Source organism: Echiichthys vipera, assembly GCF_963691815.1.
Source record: "Echiichthys vipera genome assembly, chromosome: 6".
NCBI classification, from domain to species: Eukaryota; Metazoa; Chordata; class Actinopteri; order Perciformes; family Trachinidae; genus Echiichthys; species Echiichthys vipera.
Window position 1 is genome coordinate 17,870,313 of NC_139831.1, and position 17,831 is coordinate 17,888,143.

Genomic DNA, 17,831 nt, shown 5'->3' on the forward strand with positions numbered 1-17,831 from the left:
CATATTGATTTGCAGATTACAAGGAGTAGGTCGGGGATTGTCTGTTCCGTATGCCTGTTTTTGAATAGTTTTATTTTTTTAGCAAATATTACATTGAGACCAGAGATAATCAAATTAGAGCAGACACGTGCTGAACATAGACCATAGCGACCAGCTGCTCTCATGCATGTTACGCCAATGCGAACAGAAGCTTACCACAAGTCGATTGCTCCAACCATCTGATGTCAATTTGGTCAAATCAAAAACTCATTCGATCAAAGCTATAGCTTGCTCGCAGTGTTGCAGATCTCCACTGTGGTGCTTTCTGCACTGTGTTTTTTTTTTTATTAATTGCCTTGAGTGATGTTGATTTTGCGCTTTTCCTCCTGACAGCAGGGGAAAGCTGCGGTTGCAGTGTTAAATTTTTTTTTTCCTGATTATAATGTACTGTATGTAAAGATGTCATGATCCGACACTCGTCAGGCTGTAGACCCTTTCATTACTAATAGATAATGTGTGCTCATTTTGTTAAGAACAAACATATCTGTAGAACTATATGATGCTCCACTATTGAAAATAAGGTACTGACTAACATGTAACATCATAATCCTGTAAATTTGGGAAAGGCAAAAATATACATGTATTTATTTTTGTGTTCTTGGAAAATGTTGCACAAAATCACATTGAGGCCCATGTAAAATTAGCCTCTCATCCAAGCATTTCATGACAAATCAATGCATTGGCTGCTCCTTTTCTAAACCATTCCATTAGTACTGGAGCAGTCACAAAATTCATCTTGAATCAGACATCATGTCAAACACATGTTAAGGCAGTAAAACACAAATAACGGTGTTTAACTTGCATGAAGGCATTAAAGATGCCAATAAGATACTGTAGTTCTTGATCCATCCAGGGCCGGTTCTTTTAATGACAGTACCTTGATGTTCTTGGTTCTGAAAGCCTGTGTGATGCAGATGTATAATTGTTTTTTGCCTTGTACGCTTTTATGCGTGTTATGAAAGTGTACTGTGCAGCGCTCTCCTTCATTATCTCCTTTAAATCGTCCTATAAGACAGCCGCCGCTTTGTTGTAAGGGCAAAGGCATTGGAGGAAGTGACCCCTCGACAAAAAGCAGCATATTGTGGTTTAAAATGAGAATGTAACTGTGGAGTCTTGAATGAAAATCTGGAACTTGGAACTTGAAATGGAAACTTAAAGATGAGAGAAATGGACTGTGGAGCTGCTTTTTGCAGAACTGATTGCACAGTGCAATGCACATGCAGAAATATGACACTATGTAGTCACTGAGGACTGAATTGTTGTACACTATATTTTTCAAGAAAACATGACCTTATTCTTTCAGTCATGCCTTAAATGACCTGAGGAGTGGCCAATTCACTCCCACAAATCTTAGATAAGGACTGAGCACTGCAGTGCTCAGAACCTCTTTTACCATGTTTTAAAAAAAACAAAAAAAGGTCTATTGTATAAACTGCATCTCACATTTTTGTTCAGTTTATTTCTTCTTTTATTTTCAGAGATGTCCTGTGTGATTGCAATGACCACAATTTTATCACCTGGCCAACATCTTTTGCCCTTATATAACTAATAAAGTGGACATCAGTGATGTATTTTCTTTTAGTGATGTTTTGTATATGTATTATATCATGTTAGGGAAGGAGATATTCTGCATAGAATTATAGCGACACACTGTTATACATGATCCTAACTGGGGATGGGAATTGAGAACTGGTTCCAATTGAGAACCGGTAACAAAATGGAATCGGAACTGGAATCGTATTCCTCAAAGTTTAGAGATTTCTTTTATTGATGCCGGCATGTTTTTCTGACAGTTCACTGCAAAACAATGGCGTCAAACTTCGGCATCTACGCTGCTGGAAATTTGCAACAAAAAGGAGTCATGGCGGAGAAGATACTGGCATTGATCATTATCAGCAAAATTTTACCAATCCCCATCCCTAATCCTAACTAGAGTATAAAGACAAGCCAGTCTTGTGCCTTTTGTCCTTCTCTTTGCACACACTCTTCACATCATCACACACAATTCATATAATCTTTTCTCAAAAGCTCTTGACGATATATTCTGTCTTCTTGGCCTCATTGTTGAGCTCTCCGAAAGTGTCAAAGAATTGCTCCATCTCCTTCTGCAGAGTTGCGTTGCGTCGTTCTGCTGCGGCCCGGGTCCTTTCAGACTCTGCAATCTTATCGTGGACGGCCTGGTACCAGTGCCGCTGCTGTGCGAGGTTTGTTTTCAACCGCACAACCTCTACCTGAAGCTCTTCGTTTCTTTGCTCTAGGCTGATAGTAAAGACATGAGGAAGAAGGTCAAAAAGACAAGAATATCAAAAATGATTAGGAACACTTAAAAAGCTGAGAGCTGCTCCAATGAGGGGTGAGAAAGAGGAGAGGTCAGTGTTTTCTCTGTTGGGCAGTCTGTAACATGTATGTTAACTCTCATGTATGTCATTTTCTCTATGGCTAACTCTGCTGGCCCTGCTCCCTGAGTCTGCAGGGTTATCCACTGAAAATCTATTTAATCTGAGCATAGTTGCCAGTGTGAATTGGGGCTGAGAAAAAATTACAATTCTATAATGTTAACTTAAGTTACATGTTCCAGCTGACATTTTACCCAGGGCTATTGGAAGGGCAGTGTGAATCGTATAGCCCTGGGCTTAGGTTAATGTGTGTGTGAAAAGTTAGACCAGTGATAAAATAATGCAGAACAGCCCTGTTGAAGCTTTTGTGGCGCTACAACTGAATCTATCTCTCGTTCCTATACTTTTTGCAAAGCTAATAGAATTGCCATTCTCCTCTTGTCCCTGCCGACCAGTTTACCAGTGACCTTACACCGAGACCTGCTCTATCTATATCAGTAATAAACAGGGGTATGTCTTGTGTCTAGGTCAGCACCATGGCCCCTTAAATTAGCTCCCTCTCCAGTGTGAGCTGTCCCTATAGGTCAACCACACAAAATGTGCTTTTCTCTATTAAACGCAAACAGTTTTTTTACCAACAAGAAACATTGAAAATGTGTGTTTTAGGTCAGTGGAAACATGGGAAATTAGTAATCGTTGTATTGCTGATGTTGGGACATTTAAAGGAAACGTAAGAGTTGCTGGTGTGCTAAACTAAAAAGGATATAGGGTGAATCTCGGGGTTAACTGAGTGAACCAAGCAGCACAGCTGAATGGAAACACACACTTTCTGGGGATGGGAACATTGTGTCATCCTCCACTGGAAATACCCCAGGGGCTGTGGAAATGTCATAGGCGAGTCAGTGAACTGAAAGTTGGAAAGTGAAGCCAAGAGCATAAGCACATTACGTTTAGGACATTTCTTTTGTCTTTCACATGGTGTGCCTAATCTCTGTGACGTAATTATGTGTGTTGTATAGTTTTAAAATGGAAATGCAAGATGAAACAAAGTTGACATTACCTGAGTATTCGTTCTTCATACTCCTCCCTCTGTCTGCCTATTTGCTGTTGGAGGCTAGTGAGGAGGCTTCGGAGGGCGCTGGCGGAAGGGTCTGCCAGGGGTACGGGAGGGGGCACCCTGAGAGACCAGGATGGCTGCTCTGGGTGCTGATCTTCAGCTGGGTGCCACTGAACCTTACACTCAGTTTGGGACAGCTGAGGGGACATCGAGAGCTGGGGGCGCAGCATCGGGTCCCACTGCTTAAAGGATTCTGAGGCCAGCTCTGGCTCCTTTTCGTGCTTTTTGTCTTGGTCTGGATTCTGGTCCTGGATACTGGAAGCGTTTTCAGCGAGGATGATCTCACAGGAGGACCATGTGCTCTTGTCTTCACTCGCTCCATCAACATCCATCAGTCCGTGTATCTGCTCAGGGGCCCATGCTTGGTTCATCTGTTCCTGTAAGTGCTCTTGGAAACTTGTTTCCATGTAAAAGACCTCTTGGAGACTGGCCTCGGGAAGGTTATCATACAGAGAGAGAGCGCTCCTGTGCTCCTCGCTCTGTGATAGATTGGGGCTCTGGTTCAGATCAACTCTGTCCTCAACTCCCCAGCTACCTCCTCTCTCTCTGCCCCTTTCTCTGTTTATGCCTGGACCCAGTTCTGCTTCAAAGCCCTGAGTTCCCAGGCCTCCTCTCCAGCTGCAGTAGCTGTGATCTGGCCAGGCGCCAGTCCCTCTTCCCCCACCGACTAGTGTGGGAACCTCAGCCACAGCTGGGACCAGACCAGGCTGAGGGCTACAGCGGCCCGGGAGTCTGGTTACAGCCAGGCACACAACCCTGCTCTCCATTTCCTTTTCCCTAGTCCTCCCTCGATGGGCAAAAGGTGGGCAGTTGTCGTACAGGGGGTCCGTGGAGCAGGAGCTGGCTGTGGTGGGTGTCTCAGTAGGAAGACAGTGCAGCTCCATGATCCAACCAGGCACATGGGGGGTTGCTGAGAGCCTTAGATAACCGCCCTCCCCTCCTCTTGCTTGCTGCAACTTGGGAATCAAGCCTTAGATTGTGGATTTGTGAGCGTGCTATGGAACCTTCCCTGTGCCAAGTGCTGATGGGTCGTGGGGAGAGGAAGGTGCAGGAGCCCTCCTCCCCTTTGGCTAGCTGTGCCCTTGAAGCTGCTGCCTAACGGTAGACAGGTTGTAGTCTGTGTGTGTTAGGGCGTGTGTGTCTTTAAGCAGGACTGACATCAGCTGTTACTTTAGAAGAGCTTCTGAGGGAGGGCCCAGGGTGTAATACAGTCTGGCTCATTCCTAAAGACAGTCACACATAACTGGAACCACAGAAATAGACAGTGGCCATGGGCACAAAGTGTGAAGCACACACAATGAACCCCATAATCCGCACTCAATATAAAACACGTGAAGCTCCAACTTAAAGACTTGAAATCATGTAAAAAATGTACATTTAAAGAAATTCTAAAGTGCTTATTAAGATTACTGACTTTCACTGGATCCTCCATTACTTCAGCTGAGTCATTGATTTCCTTCTCCTGTCTTTATGCACTCTATGTTAACACTTCAGGATGTGTTAACAGCCAAGTGCTTGTACCGTAGACAGAGCTCACCTCACAGAATCTGCTGCTCTGCATTTCGCACTTATCTTTGAAAGCCACTCAGCAATAAACCAGTGAAATGCTATTAACAACAGGAGCCAGGTGACAAATCGTACAGCGTCACCTGGTATTACTAAATGATGGCGGTTGCGGATTGAACCCACATTGTGCGGTAGAGAGGGAAACTGGTGTTTTTGTGTGATTTTTCAGGGTTGCAAGCAACAGAAAAGAACAGAAATAACATCCTCACTGGTGTCATGGCCACAAGATGGAGCTATTAGACAACGTTATGAAAAGCCTTTACTGTAAATGGGCGGTGTGCCTTGAAACCATATTAAGATATTTTAAGAGAAGGATGATGATTCAGAGCTGTACGATAAATATGGTTTCATACGCTAACTTTAACGTAGCGTCGTAGTAATTGTTTTTGCCTCCCGTGCATCATTTTTATTCGAATATTTCCTAACTTCTGTTTTCATCTAAAGGTTTCTTTTTGGTGCTAGAGAGGTAGGCGGTTTTGGAGCCTTTAAAGATTAGGTATTGATCAGCTATTGATCAAACAGCACTCCCTCATTAGTGTGTTTGATGGAGGAACTATCAAAGGCACTTCCTCTTTATCAGAGGAAACATCCACACAGGCACTTTGTCCTCAAATCCCCTCCATTACTCCCCTCCACACACTATAGAGGAAGTGATGTCTCTCAAACCGTCGTTAAACCACATGTGCCGCCTATGAGAGCTTTATTCAACATTACTAAGAACAAAAAGTTTCACGACAGCCTTGGAGTGTCAGTGCAGTGTTTCACAAGTCAAGGGTACGCTTGCAAACTTAATTTCTGCATTAAACAGTCAGTTGTCCGTCAACGCTGATAAAACTCCGCTCTTATCTCCATTATTTAAATCATCCTGCGTCCTTCAAGGCTGCACAGACAGAGGAGGCATAGCAATTTAACTATGGGCAGAGTTTCCTCCTTGTGCCTTCCTGAATTAATGCAGGAAGATGCTTTTTGAAGATGGGAGAAGTGTTGTTGCAGCATGCAAGAGACCAGAAGGGGCACAATGAAGAAAACAACCAGCTGAAATACCGCACCATGTGCTTTAATCTCTTTAATGCCCCTCTGAGGCTTTGCCCTGACCTCCACCTGTCATTGAACATACGATGGACAACCTCGCCGTCATTACCCCCTCTTCGCCCTGAACCCCTTTGACTTATAACAGCTGGATCCCCACCACACAGAGGTTAAGCATCCCTCCCAAGACCCCATTATCGCCCCGGCCCTTCTTTTCTCATTTGTCCTTTTCCACTTCCTGTCCATATGCGTAGTTGTATGTAGCCATGACGACAGAATCCATGGCAACACAGATCCCCATGGTTCTAAATAATAAAGGTGGATGGATGAAGGAGGAGGAGGAGGGCGGTGGAGAGAGGAAGGGCTCTGTGGCTATTTTAGCTTTCGGTGGAGAGTAATTGAGGAGGGCCCTTGTTAACAAGAGACAGGGTCTGCTTAATACACAGAGGAACCAAGGCCAACACACAGCCAGGTTCTTTTTTTTAACTGCTGGGTGCTTTGAAGGATGCATAAGGTATACAGCCCAGGATACAAATTCATCACTGGATATAACAAATCAGGGGAAATGGCTCTGGATGTTGTGTAGAGGAGTGACGAGGAGTCGGGCAGATAGGCCTCAACATGGACTGTCAAGAAGAGAGGAGAGATGAGAAAAAAGAGTTTGTTTGTCTAAAATGGTGTATTTCTGCAAGCAGGTGTGTTTTTGAGAGATTAACATCCCTGCCTCTCTTTCCTCTGATCCCAAAAACTGTGTGTGTGCGTGCGTGCGTGCGTGCGTGTGCGTGTGCGTGCGTGCGTGCGTGCGTGTGCGTGCGTGCCCGTGCGTGCCTGTGTGCGTGCATGCTTTAAAGCTGCAGTGCTACCTGAGCAGATTATATACCATGCCTATGTTGTTTACTCATGTTTTATTAAGACAGCCATGGTTTCCTATTCAGTCACCTCAGCAGCTCTCACAGAAGGAAACAACTCCCACACTGAGTCAGACTTAAACACTGCTATTAGTAGGTTGCTTTGAGGTGGGAAGCATTTACACTGTTTTTTTATTTCATTATTGAGCAACAACTGACAGTGGTAGAAAGTAGCTCATACTCAAGTACTGTACGTTAGTACAATGTCGGTATTTGTACTTTTTTCATTTCACACTGTTTTATACTTAGTCTACCACTTTTCAGAAGCAAAAGATCTCTCACGGAGGCTGTTTTGCATTATGGGCACTTTTACTTTTGATTCTTAAAGTACATGTTATTGCTAAGACCAAAGTACATTTTAAAATCCACTAGCTTTACTTGTAATATAGTATATACACAGTGTGGTATTTATACTTTTACATAGTAATTGGTCTGAATATTCCCTCCATATGTTGAAAACAACCCACCCTTACAGTCAATTTAGTAAATGTTCTGGAGTTTTCAACATCATCAGCAGATATAATTATGTGATAAAGTATTTAGTTTACAAATGATTCAATGTATTTAATATACATAGTGTTAGGATTTGTGTTTGATCAGGACCCAAATGCACGACTCGACTCTGGTTCAAAGTGCAACAAACAATCTTTAATGTTCAAAAGGGTGCAAGCAAAGGTGCGAGGTGGATTGGTAGTGCGAGGTCCCAGGATCTTGATGTGGTAGGTGAAGTCACCGAGGAGTGCTGGATGCAGGTGGCGTGATGTGAGGTCCGCTGTAGGGGTATGGTGATGCAACGAGAGAGGCAGCAGGCAGGCAGGGAGGGAGGAAGCAACGCTCAGGACTGCGCAGCAAAGCACAGTAATCTGAAGCGGGTAGCAAAAACCCAAGGAGATTAGCTTCACAAGCTAAGCACAGGGCAAAAAAATGCAAAGAAGTCAGGATCTAACCCACCACGTTGACTGACGAACGATCTGGCAATGAGCAGGAGAGAAACCAGTGGCTTTATGGGAGGCTTGATTGTAGAGTGAGTTCACCTGCTTCACCTGTGGAGCAGAAGCCACGCCCACATGCACACACAGCACAGACAGGGGGAGAGACACAGGAGGTCTAATACAGACAGGGACACAAAAACACACACAAGGAAAACTCAGGGCTGCCATGGAGGAATCATGACACAGTAAATCAGATTATCAAGTGATACAGTGGGGTTCAATTAGCTTAAAACATATTTTAATAGAATGAAATTCAGATGAATCCACGTGTAGCTCCATTTCTAGTAAAAACGTATTATTTTATTTATTTCTGATGCAAATGCACTGGTTTTTCAGTATCTGCCTGTATGTGTTATTCAGTTGGCTCTTAAACTTTCTGTGAAGCGTCTGTGCCTCACTCTCATCCATTTTAAACCAGTGTCTGTTTCAAGGTTCAGCGTTGTGGATTAGAGTCACTCACTCACTCAGGCATCCCAACCGCTGCTCTCTCTCTCAAACAATCCCACATCGAGGTAAAACATTGGAGATGTGCGTCACTGGTATCCATGTGTGGGTAGGTTATGTTGCTGCTATGCTTAATTGGATTACATTGCTTTTTTAAGCCATCTCTCCACTATACACATTCTTAATAAAAAAAAAAAACTGCCTGCGTGAGTGTCCACAGGCTCTACAGTTTCATTATACCATACTCATTTCATTAACATTTTGATTAGATAGCTCTTATGGCAGCTGTGTGATGTGATTATCTACCCACTAATAAAAATGCCATACATGAGTTTTTCTCATCATGGAGCATCACACATTTTGACAGTCAATTAACAGACCTGGCGGTTACCATAGGAACAACTTATTTTAGAGTCGACAGGACAGGAGCAACACCTTTAACAACCAACCTGTCTTTCTGAGTGACTGCAGCCCAGAGCAACTGATGCATGTGTTATATGTATATATATGCAACTGCCACTTTACATCACGCAGCTGTCACCCCGGAGTACGGTGAGACAGATGTTCACTCTGCTCAAGCTGAAAAATGAACTAAAGAGAAAGAGAATTTCCGTGGAAATCCCCTTTGAGCCGGGATGTTATTAGAGTGTCCTTCTGTCAGATTGCTGTGGGCAGAAGGAACACTGTGATAAAAAAGAGTAAACGCAGTTATTACAGATATTTTAGATGTATATATTTGAGGAGTAAAATGACGGAAATAAACAGACGAGGAAAGTAAGAGACAGAAACAAACTGAACACAAAATAAATCAAATGTGGAACAACTGAAGGGAGTGGGGCCTATAGCAGACACAGAAATAATAAAAGCTACGGGAGATGCAAATATTTGTTTGAGTAGAAAGAAAACGGAACAGCACACAGACCAAAAGACAGAAGGTGAAAAAAATGCACAGCTGATTTGATGACCTATTCAGAGATTCTCTAGAGCTCTCTTCCAAGGATCTCTTTGAGAAGGAGCATGTTTGAAGTGTCTGCATACGTTATAGTGTGTCTGTCAGTGGGAGGTGGAGCAGGAGGTGGCAGAACAGACAGAAAAACAAATACAGAGTGTGTGGAGGTGAGATAGCGAGGCAGAAAGAAGAAGGAAAGGATTGCTGGAAAGAAAGGGGACGTGAGCGAGGAAGTCAGCATATCAATGCTCTCCTCTACACTGCAGAGGCCTCAGCAGTCATTGGCAAGTTGGAGCATGAAAACGGGTATTAAAAGGACTAAAGTGATCTCTCCCACTTGATTCGTGCAGAAAATAAATGCTAAAGGAAAGCAAATGGGATAGAAAATGCTTTCATATGAGCATAAAGGCAGAAGGAATGGAATAAAGAGGAATATTGGAAAGAATGGAAACGGCATAAGAATGTAGGGAAAAAGGATTAAATCAAGATAAGAAAATAAATCAATGAGAAGAAAACAACAGTGATTCAAAAAATCTGAGGACTGATGTAATTGCACCACAGTAGCTGCAGAGACCATCAGCGTTTGTGAGGCGTAAGGACATGTCCGACCTTCTAGCTGGCGGCTAATGGGCAAACAGAGGCCTGACAGTTTAACAGGACTATGTTGTGCGTGTGTGTGTGTGCCCGTGTGTGTGTGTGTATGTGGGGCTGAGCACACATTTGAAACAAGTCCAGTTTGCACAGAGCGCCTGGAGTGCTCAGCTCATTGGCCGGCCCCCGTGGTCGCTGTGGGAGACAGTCCTGGGATGGCTGATTGGGTCTGGGAGAGTAAACAATAGGATGACGGGAATAGCCAATGGGAGGGTCAAAGGTCAGCAGTATGTATGTATGAGCCGTCACCTTCCTCAGTGTGCACGGGTATTTTCATACACACACACACACACACAGCAAAAACGCCTTTAATGTTGGTGAATGCAATCTTTTATGAGCACATTATTCTCAGCTTTTTTTAAAAGTGTAAAACGTGCGTGCGTGCATGCGTGCGTGTGTGCGTGCGTGCGTGCGTGCGTGCGTGCGTGCGTGCGTGAGAGAGAGACATAGTGCTGATGCAGCACCACATGGATACACTGTCCACGCTAACAGACCTTCATGCAGCATGTGTAAGACACCAGTTTTACTCCAGATATATGGGGGTATGTGTATTTATGGGCTTTATGAATGGGAACTGCATTATTTTATGGATGTACTCAACTTTTCAGTGATTGCTCTGCTTTTACATGTACACAGAGCAGGGAAATAACGACTCCAGCGGTGATGGTTGTATTTGTGCTGATGGTGTGTGTACTGTAGATGCCAGGCTCCCATCCCCCTCTGAGAACAGTCGAGGAGCCGTTTCTGTGCTGTTTACACTGTAAACGCACAGGAGCTGTGCATGGCTTTCATTACCTTAGCAGACACACAGAAACACTCCCGCTCTATCTCGCACATCTCTCAAAGGTAACATATTTATTACAGCTCAGCTCTTTTTTTATCTGTTATTATTATTAGAATGTAAAGGCAGAGATCTTTATGACCACGTTATTTGAGTCGTTGGTGGTGATCTCTCTTTGGGACACAAACACAGGCAGAGTACACTGGGTCAGAGTTGAGCCCAAAAGTCGCCCTGTAAACTGTGATGGATAATAAATAATAAATGTATATTTAACCTTTAATTAATCATCCAGAAAGACTTGACTAAGGTATGTTTAAAACCAGTGTGTTCTATGGTGAAGGTGTTTGGCTCTAAATTCTCAGCCACATCCTATATCCTAGCTATTAACTTGATGAGTGCAGTGTTGTCGTTAGCTATAGAAATGATGAAACCCATGGTTACATGGAAACTGGAATCCCCTTCTGACATCAGAATGAGAAAATGTAAAAACAACAGTGAGGGCATGATGTCAGGATTTAATGGGTTGTTTCTAATGGTTTGTAGAGCGAATTATTATGGAGAATTTCTGTCTTTTATCTCTATCTGTATTATGTGTAGAAAAGGAATAGGCCTATGTTTCAAAAACGTCTATAAATATTAGATTTGCTTGAGAGCAATGTAGCACTCATAACCCTGCCACCCAGCAGGTTTGTGCCATACACTCCCCCTCTCTCTGACACACTCATTGTAAGACTATCACAGCTCACTTGAGCCCTGGACACTGTGTGTTTGCAGTGGAAACCACTCTCCATTCGGTCATTTTGACAACCTGAACTGAATATTAACGATACAGCTGCTACGGCAGGAAGCCTTTGAGGAAGTGCATCCAAATTCCTGGCATGTTACTCTCAATACAATTTATTTCCTCACTGATGGAAAAGGAAATTAACAGATACATTTGCTTCCTGATAAATAGTGGGACAAAAAAGCACCAGACACCAAAGCAAAAGAGATATTTTACCTCTGAATCTGACTGCTGGTTGTTATCCCCAGCTGTCTGTTTTCTTGGTGTATGTTTGTTTCTGCTCCACGGCTTCTGTATTGTTGAGCAGAGAAAAAGAACACTAAAGTGAAGGAGAGGCCGGAGAGCAAAGATGAAACTGAGTGAAAGCAACGCTAAGAAGAGCCAGAGGCGCAGTGTCTCTATTTCTCACTGCTGTCTTCCTCAGCGGGAGGGCTGATGATCACATACTCAACTCTCTACCCTTGTGTGTGGTTCTGCTGCACACCTACCACTTCCAGCCCTGCAGGCACAGACATTTGCTATCTATAGAAATATTGCTTGCCCTTTAAATTCAGGCTCATTGAAAACCTGTGCTCCAAATGACAATAATAAAAGATTCACAGAGCAATCGTTCGCTTTCTTCTCTGGATAGTCATACTGTGAAGGATATACGGAAGAGTTTTATGATGCACAATAAGAAGAGCAATACTCCATCTGCCAAACATAATTCCCAAACCATTATGTATCCTTCAATGAGAAAATACCCAGGTATAAATAGAAAGAGTCTTATCTTCTACGAGATGTGGTTATGGGTGAGGAGGGAGACCATAAAGTGGAGATTTAATAGGCAGAGACCATTCTTTTAATGTACCTGCTGTTGCATGAACCCACATTCATCAGATGCTCTTTAAATCCTCACACACAATGACAGGAAATAGGCTCATTCAAGCTTACAGAGTATCCATATAAGATCAAATTATTGAATATAATGCTTTTCCCTTCCTGCTTTGTCTTCATCTCACTCCCTGCTCTCTCCTCCCAAATTCTTCTTCTCTCTCTCTTTCTCGTCCTCATGAACAGGCTTTGTGAAGATTTCTGAGATTGGCTTCCCATCAGGAAATGTGTCAGGCAGAACAATTGAAAAGTTCTTTCTATTTGCATCAGACGAAAGGAAAAAAATATGAGCGCAGTCAATTGCTTCTCCATATAAAGGAGATCATTTTAGAATCTCTTGGATGTGTTGCCCGTTTGCACTTTGAGTGCAAGAATGAAGAGAAGTGACAATGAAAGCCAGACATCTTTAATCTCTTTTTAAAATGAAAACATTGTGCAGTAAAATTGCGCAATGGCATGAGGGCCCGCCGCTCAATGTTGATTGATGACGTATTATTGCTGTATGGATACAGGGCCGCATCCTTTACACTGCTCTCTGTAAATGATCCCTATCACAGACATTACAGCCCTGTCTCAATAGGCCTTCATCACAGCAGACAATTCAACTTCTCATAGCAGAAAAAGCAAAGGTGGTACTGATAACTAGGGATACACTGATTACAATATTTATATTAACAATTTGGTCGTTACTGATGTTTTATTATAAGTTTTTTCATATTTCTGTGCCAGGGAAACAAATACCTTTGAATGAGCACACATTTAATGGCCTACTCAATTGGAAGAATGTTTCAGTGCTTCAGTAGCCCAACAAAAACAATCTTTGTGAAACACAGATAACATTTAATTCATTAATTCAAAGCAAAATCATTAGAAACCAGGTCAGCATTGATTTTAGAAACACGTGTATGGCTATCCTTCACCTCTTCTGTTTTTCATACAGAATATGACCTTCTTGCTGCCAATCTATTTCTGAGACTATAATGATCCCAAACCACCAACATTTTCTTTCACTTTTATCTGTAAACAAACTACACACGTGCACAGCACCTGGTGCCCTCTTACGTCATGCCCGAGTCGAGTCCTGACAGTTTCTTCTCCAAATCAGCAGTTGAAGTCACAGCATGTCCTATCTGCTGCTGTCTGAGTTCAACCTCAAACAACCAACACAGATACGACACAACAGATACAGATCGGCCACTACCATCACTTCTTATTTGCCAATTGGCCGATACCAATGTTCGGCAAGTGAACCGGTGCATCCGTCATTTTTTATAGTATACTGTTTTTACACTCTGTTTGTTTCATTCAGTCCTCTTACTTTCTTCTTGTTTTGATAGAGTGCCAATGGTATCCATCTAAAGCACTGACAAATGAAGCAAATGTATTATGTATATTAACATATTTGAGCACACTTTCCATTATGAATGGACTTTATGCAGAACCTGATATGTAGTATGTGACACAGCTCAGGCACCTTACAGGTGGGAAAAACAGCTGATAGTACATCAGTCCAGTTGGTTAGATTGAAACGCAGTGGGCCAGCCTCTCACATTAATACTTGACCTCAGGACATCTCGAAACATGGAGAGCCTACATATGTCGACAGTGTGACTTCTTTGCATATACAACTAGAGTGAGTAAAGAGCGTCAAAGTTGAAGATGGTTCTTTACTTTTAATGTTTGCTCTTCTAAATACAGTATGTCTGGTCTGATCATGAAGTTATTGAAGTTTGTGGAATATTCCTTTACAACTAAGAGATGATCCATGCAGGGCAGTGTTCACAGTGCACACACAGATTGTGTAGGGTTGGTTTGGATTTTGGGGATTTTGTTTTTGAGTAAGGATTGTCAGGAGTCATTTTGGCAGCTTTTATTTGGCACCAACATTTCTGTTGTGTTCCATTTCCGTGGTGTAAATATTGTAACAGTAATCACTTTGTAAACCCTGTGTTTTTGATTTGCATGACTTTTTTTGTCTCATCTCGTCTCAAAATTCAAACTCTGTTTTCCCCCTCTTTGAGTATTGGAGACATCTCAAACACCTAATACAATCCCTCGTATCGCTGAATAAATCTAATGCTATTTTCTGTCGGAGCAAACTGTTATTGCTGAAGTAGCTGGAGGCGTCATTTGTACCTGCGCTTCTCATTGTTTCCCACATTCTTTCTTTCTGCGTGACACTAGCTCAGCCTGCTTACCTTGTTTTGTGTAATTGGTCCGATTAAAGCAGAGCAAATCCAGTCTCACACACTACCTTAATGACTATTCCCCTGGATCTTATTAGGTCTACTATTCAGGAAATCAATTAGGACCCAGAGAAAGATTACAAAGACGTCTTAGCCTGATCAGCCAGCAGTTAAAGATGAGACGTGTAGTCATTATTTAACCATTAGTTCCACATCGAGACAGTCAAGGAGCAGAGGAGGCAACCAGCCCAGCCACAATACCACAGAGTAATGAAGGAAGAGAGAAAGAGAAGGAAGATGGGTACAGGAGAGGGAGGAAGGCTACAAAGTGCCGTCAGAGAGAGAGAGTAAAATCTAAATTGGCCTGTTGAATAGAGGGAAGCAGGAGAAGGGAGATGAGGAAGGAAAGAGAGAGTAAAAAAGCGTTGCATATGTGGGCCAGGTCTCTCTTAAGGTTGCTGTCACATTGGAAAGGCTTCACTGTCTGCAGTGCTTCCCCTCTAAAGGTAAACTTTGTCTGAATGAGCTATCATTTTATACAGTTTGACTTCTTAAACCAAGATTGATAGCTCTTATGGCCACAAAACCAAATTCAATGGAGCACATCTCAGTATGTGCGCAGTATGAAAATGTGTTCAGAGCTTTACTAAAGGGCTGTCATGTGATTTGGCCTGTCTCCTATCCATAGTATTTTACAGACAAAAGAGGAGCCCATGCCAGCCCTCCTTCTCCTCCCCCTTCCTTCCCCCACTGCCGGTAGTCCTTTCTCAACTATCCATTAACTGTGCCAAATAGATGCCTGGAGGAGGAGAGGAAAAGGTCCTCACTCAGTTAAAGGGATTTTTCAAGAGATGGAAGGACACGGAGAGAAGCAGAGAGGGAGAGTAGGTAACAATGAATGGGCGGTGGAGGTGAGAGCGAGGGAGTAGGACAGATGGGGGGGGCTTTAAAAAGGCTAGATGGGAGAGGAACAGGGGGAGGTGGATGGATGGCATTCAGCTAGGTGAAAACATGATGTTGAAAATATCCAGTGACCTACTTTTTGAACATGTCAGTCATTACGTTCCTCTTGGCCATTTCCCTGTCCCCGGTCACTCATTAATTCTCTGTATAGCCTCTGATTCATCAGTCCAGTCAGAGCACGGAGCACTGCATTATCTGAACAAGATATGCTATTTCTATTCTTCCACAAATTACTACTATGGTGATATTACAGGGAAATTAAACCCCCTGCCCCCTTCAAGCTAGCCTCAGCAAGACCAGGACTTCATAGAGCTATCTGTTTATTAGTTTTTCTGTAAGGCTGAAACATGATAGTTAGGAGTTAAGCGCTAAATGGGTATTGTGCCTGAAATTAAATTTTGACTACATTTTCATTTTAACCAAGATAAAGCAACAATTCTCTTGTTAGTATTCAACAACTGTGCTTCAGAGGAGGTTTTGAAGGCTTCTCCATGACTCAGCTGTAGTTGATGAATGCCAACAAAAGAATTGTTGCCTTATCTTGGTTAAATAATAAGCTATTATAAGCTATATAATAAGCTAATATAATAGTAGTGGGATATCATTTAATCCAATATATGGACAGAAAACTCAGTCAACAACAGTATTGTGTTTTCAGTTTGTCAGAAATTGCAATGAAAGAAATCCTGTATGAGAAAATACATGGAAAAACAAAAGCTAGTGGAATAAAAGTTAAGCCAGATTTGTGACTTCATGTACTGTATGTTTGAGTATCTGTTGTAAATATTCCTGTGAATGTGAAACTTTAATAGCTTAAATTTTTATAGCGCCTTTCAAGGGTTCCAAGGATGCTATTAGGGCAGAAATGGTAATGATGTATCCCAGAGATAGCAGGATTTACCTGAATCCGTAAGCATTCATGAAGTGTTTTCAGGTATTTTTTGAAAATGTCCATAGATGCAGCATACAGATGTCTGGAGGGTGGAGGCTGCTCCACTGAAGGCTCTGTCCATGAAAGTCAGTAGGATTTTCTGTAAATGTCTCACTGAAATGTGGCGATATTCCTGTGAGATATAAAAGGATGAATTAGGAGATTCTGAAGTACATTCAAGACAAAAACTTGCTATTAGACAAACCTGAACAAAATATAGAGACACTCGAACTTCACAACTGTTTGGGATTTGTTTGGACATTAAGATACTCTTATAACTGTCTTCATTTTCAAGGAAATCTTTCCATGAGGTTTGGGATCTTTGATGAAGGGACCTGCACCAATTCAGATACAAATACATCTGATGTTTAAATACAACGGTGTTTCCTCAACTGGAACTGAGGGGTCTAGCTAAAGGCATAAAGACAGCTAGACCAAATGTATGTGGACACGTCTGCAGGTCATTCCTAGAGGTAAATGATACACAATGTTACTATTAATAGCGTTTTTTGTGTGTAAATGTTCAGCATGCTTTATACACACACATTTGTCTAAAAGTGCCCCAAGTCTAAGACACCACCTGAAGTGAATATTATAATGACTTTGTGTAATTTTTTACTCTTTTTGGTGTCACCCAGTGAGAAGCTTCCTACAAGGCTTACCTCTTTCTTGGTGTATTACTGACCTGAAATGTTGCTCTGTGATGCACTTGTGTTCCAGGGAAACATAAATACACTAAAAATTATTTCCCAGAAGTGTAGAGTGAATTTATAGATCACTCATGCATCAGAAACTTGGCAGAATGTACACCATACCACACAACACAGCTCCCTGAGTAATCTCAACAGCTCAATCTACTTTCACTCCTGGGACAGAGCAGTGGTTCAACATGTAATACTGTCTAATGGAAGGCACACACTAAAGATCTAACGAAGGTCCAGAGTGGGTCCATCACGCTGTGCATTACCTGATTTCCCTCACCACAACACAAGGTTTGATACAACACCCCAGTTTGATACTGACTTGTGTGAAAACGATTATCCCCTTGGGGACAATATAAACCTAACTAACTAACTAAAATACTGAATACTGAAATAGATTTCCTATCTGAGACCACAGCCTGCAGCATCTGTGTTTGAAGGAAGAGCTCTGTTGGTGGACAGCCAGAGCCAGACATTTGGGAATGGCCTGGATCTAGATGTAGATCTGGGTTCAGACCCCAGATGCAGGCAGTCTGTCTGCCTCTCTGGCCCCCGGTGCTTTCAACCTCCTCTAACCTCCC

At 42.5% G+C, this 17,831-nt stretch overlaps 1 protein-coding gene across 1 annotated transcript; it reads right to left on the reverse strand.

Moving 5' to 3' along the window:
- Positions 1–2,060: 2,060 nt before the first annotated feature.
- LOC310948234 (uncharacterized protein) lies at positions 2,061–4,596 on the reverse strand (the record flags this gene model as incomplete). Its single annotated transcript, XM_083915286.1, has 2 exons — positions 3,436–4,596; positions 2,061–2,298 (listed from the first exon to the last, which is right to left on the reverse strand). Exons 1-2 carry the CDS (start codon positions 4,374–4,376, stop codon positions 2,061–2,063), a joined length of 1,179 nt encoding a protein of 392 aa, XP_083771412.1. The 5' UTR covers positions 4,377–4,596.
- Positions 4,597–17,831: the final 13,235 nt, after the last annotated feature.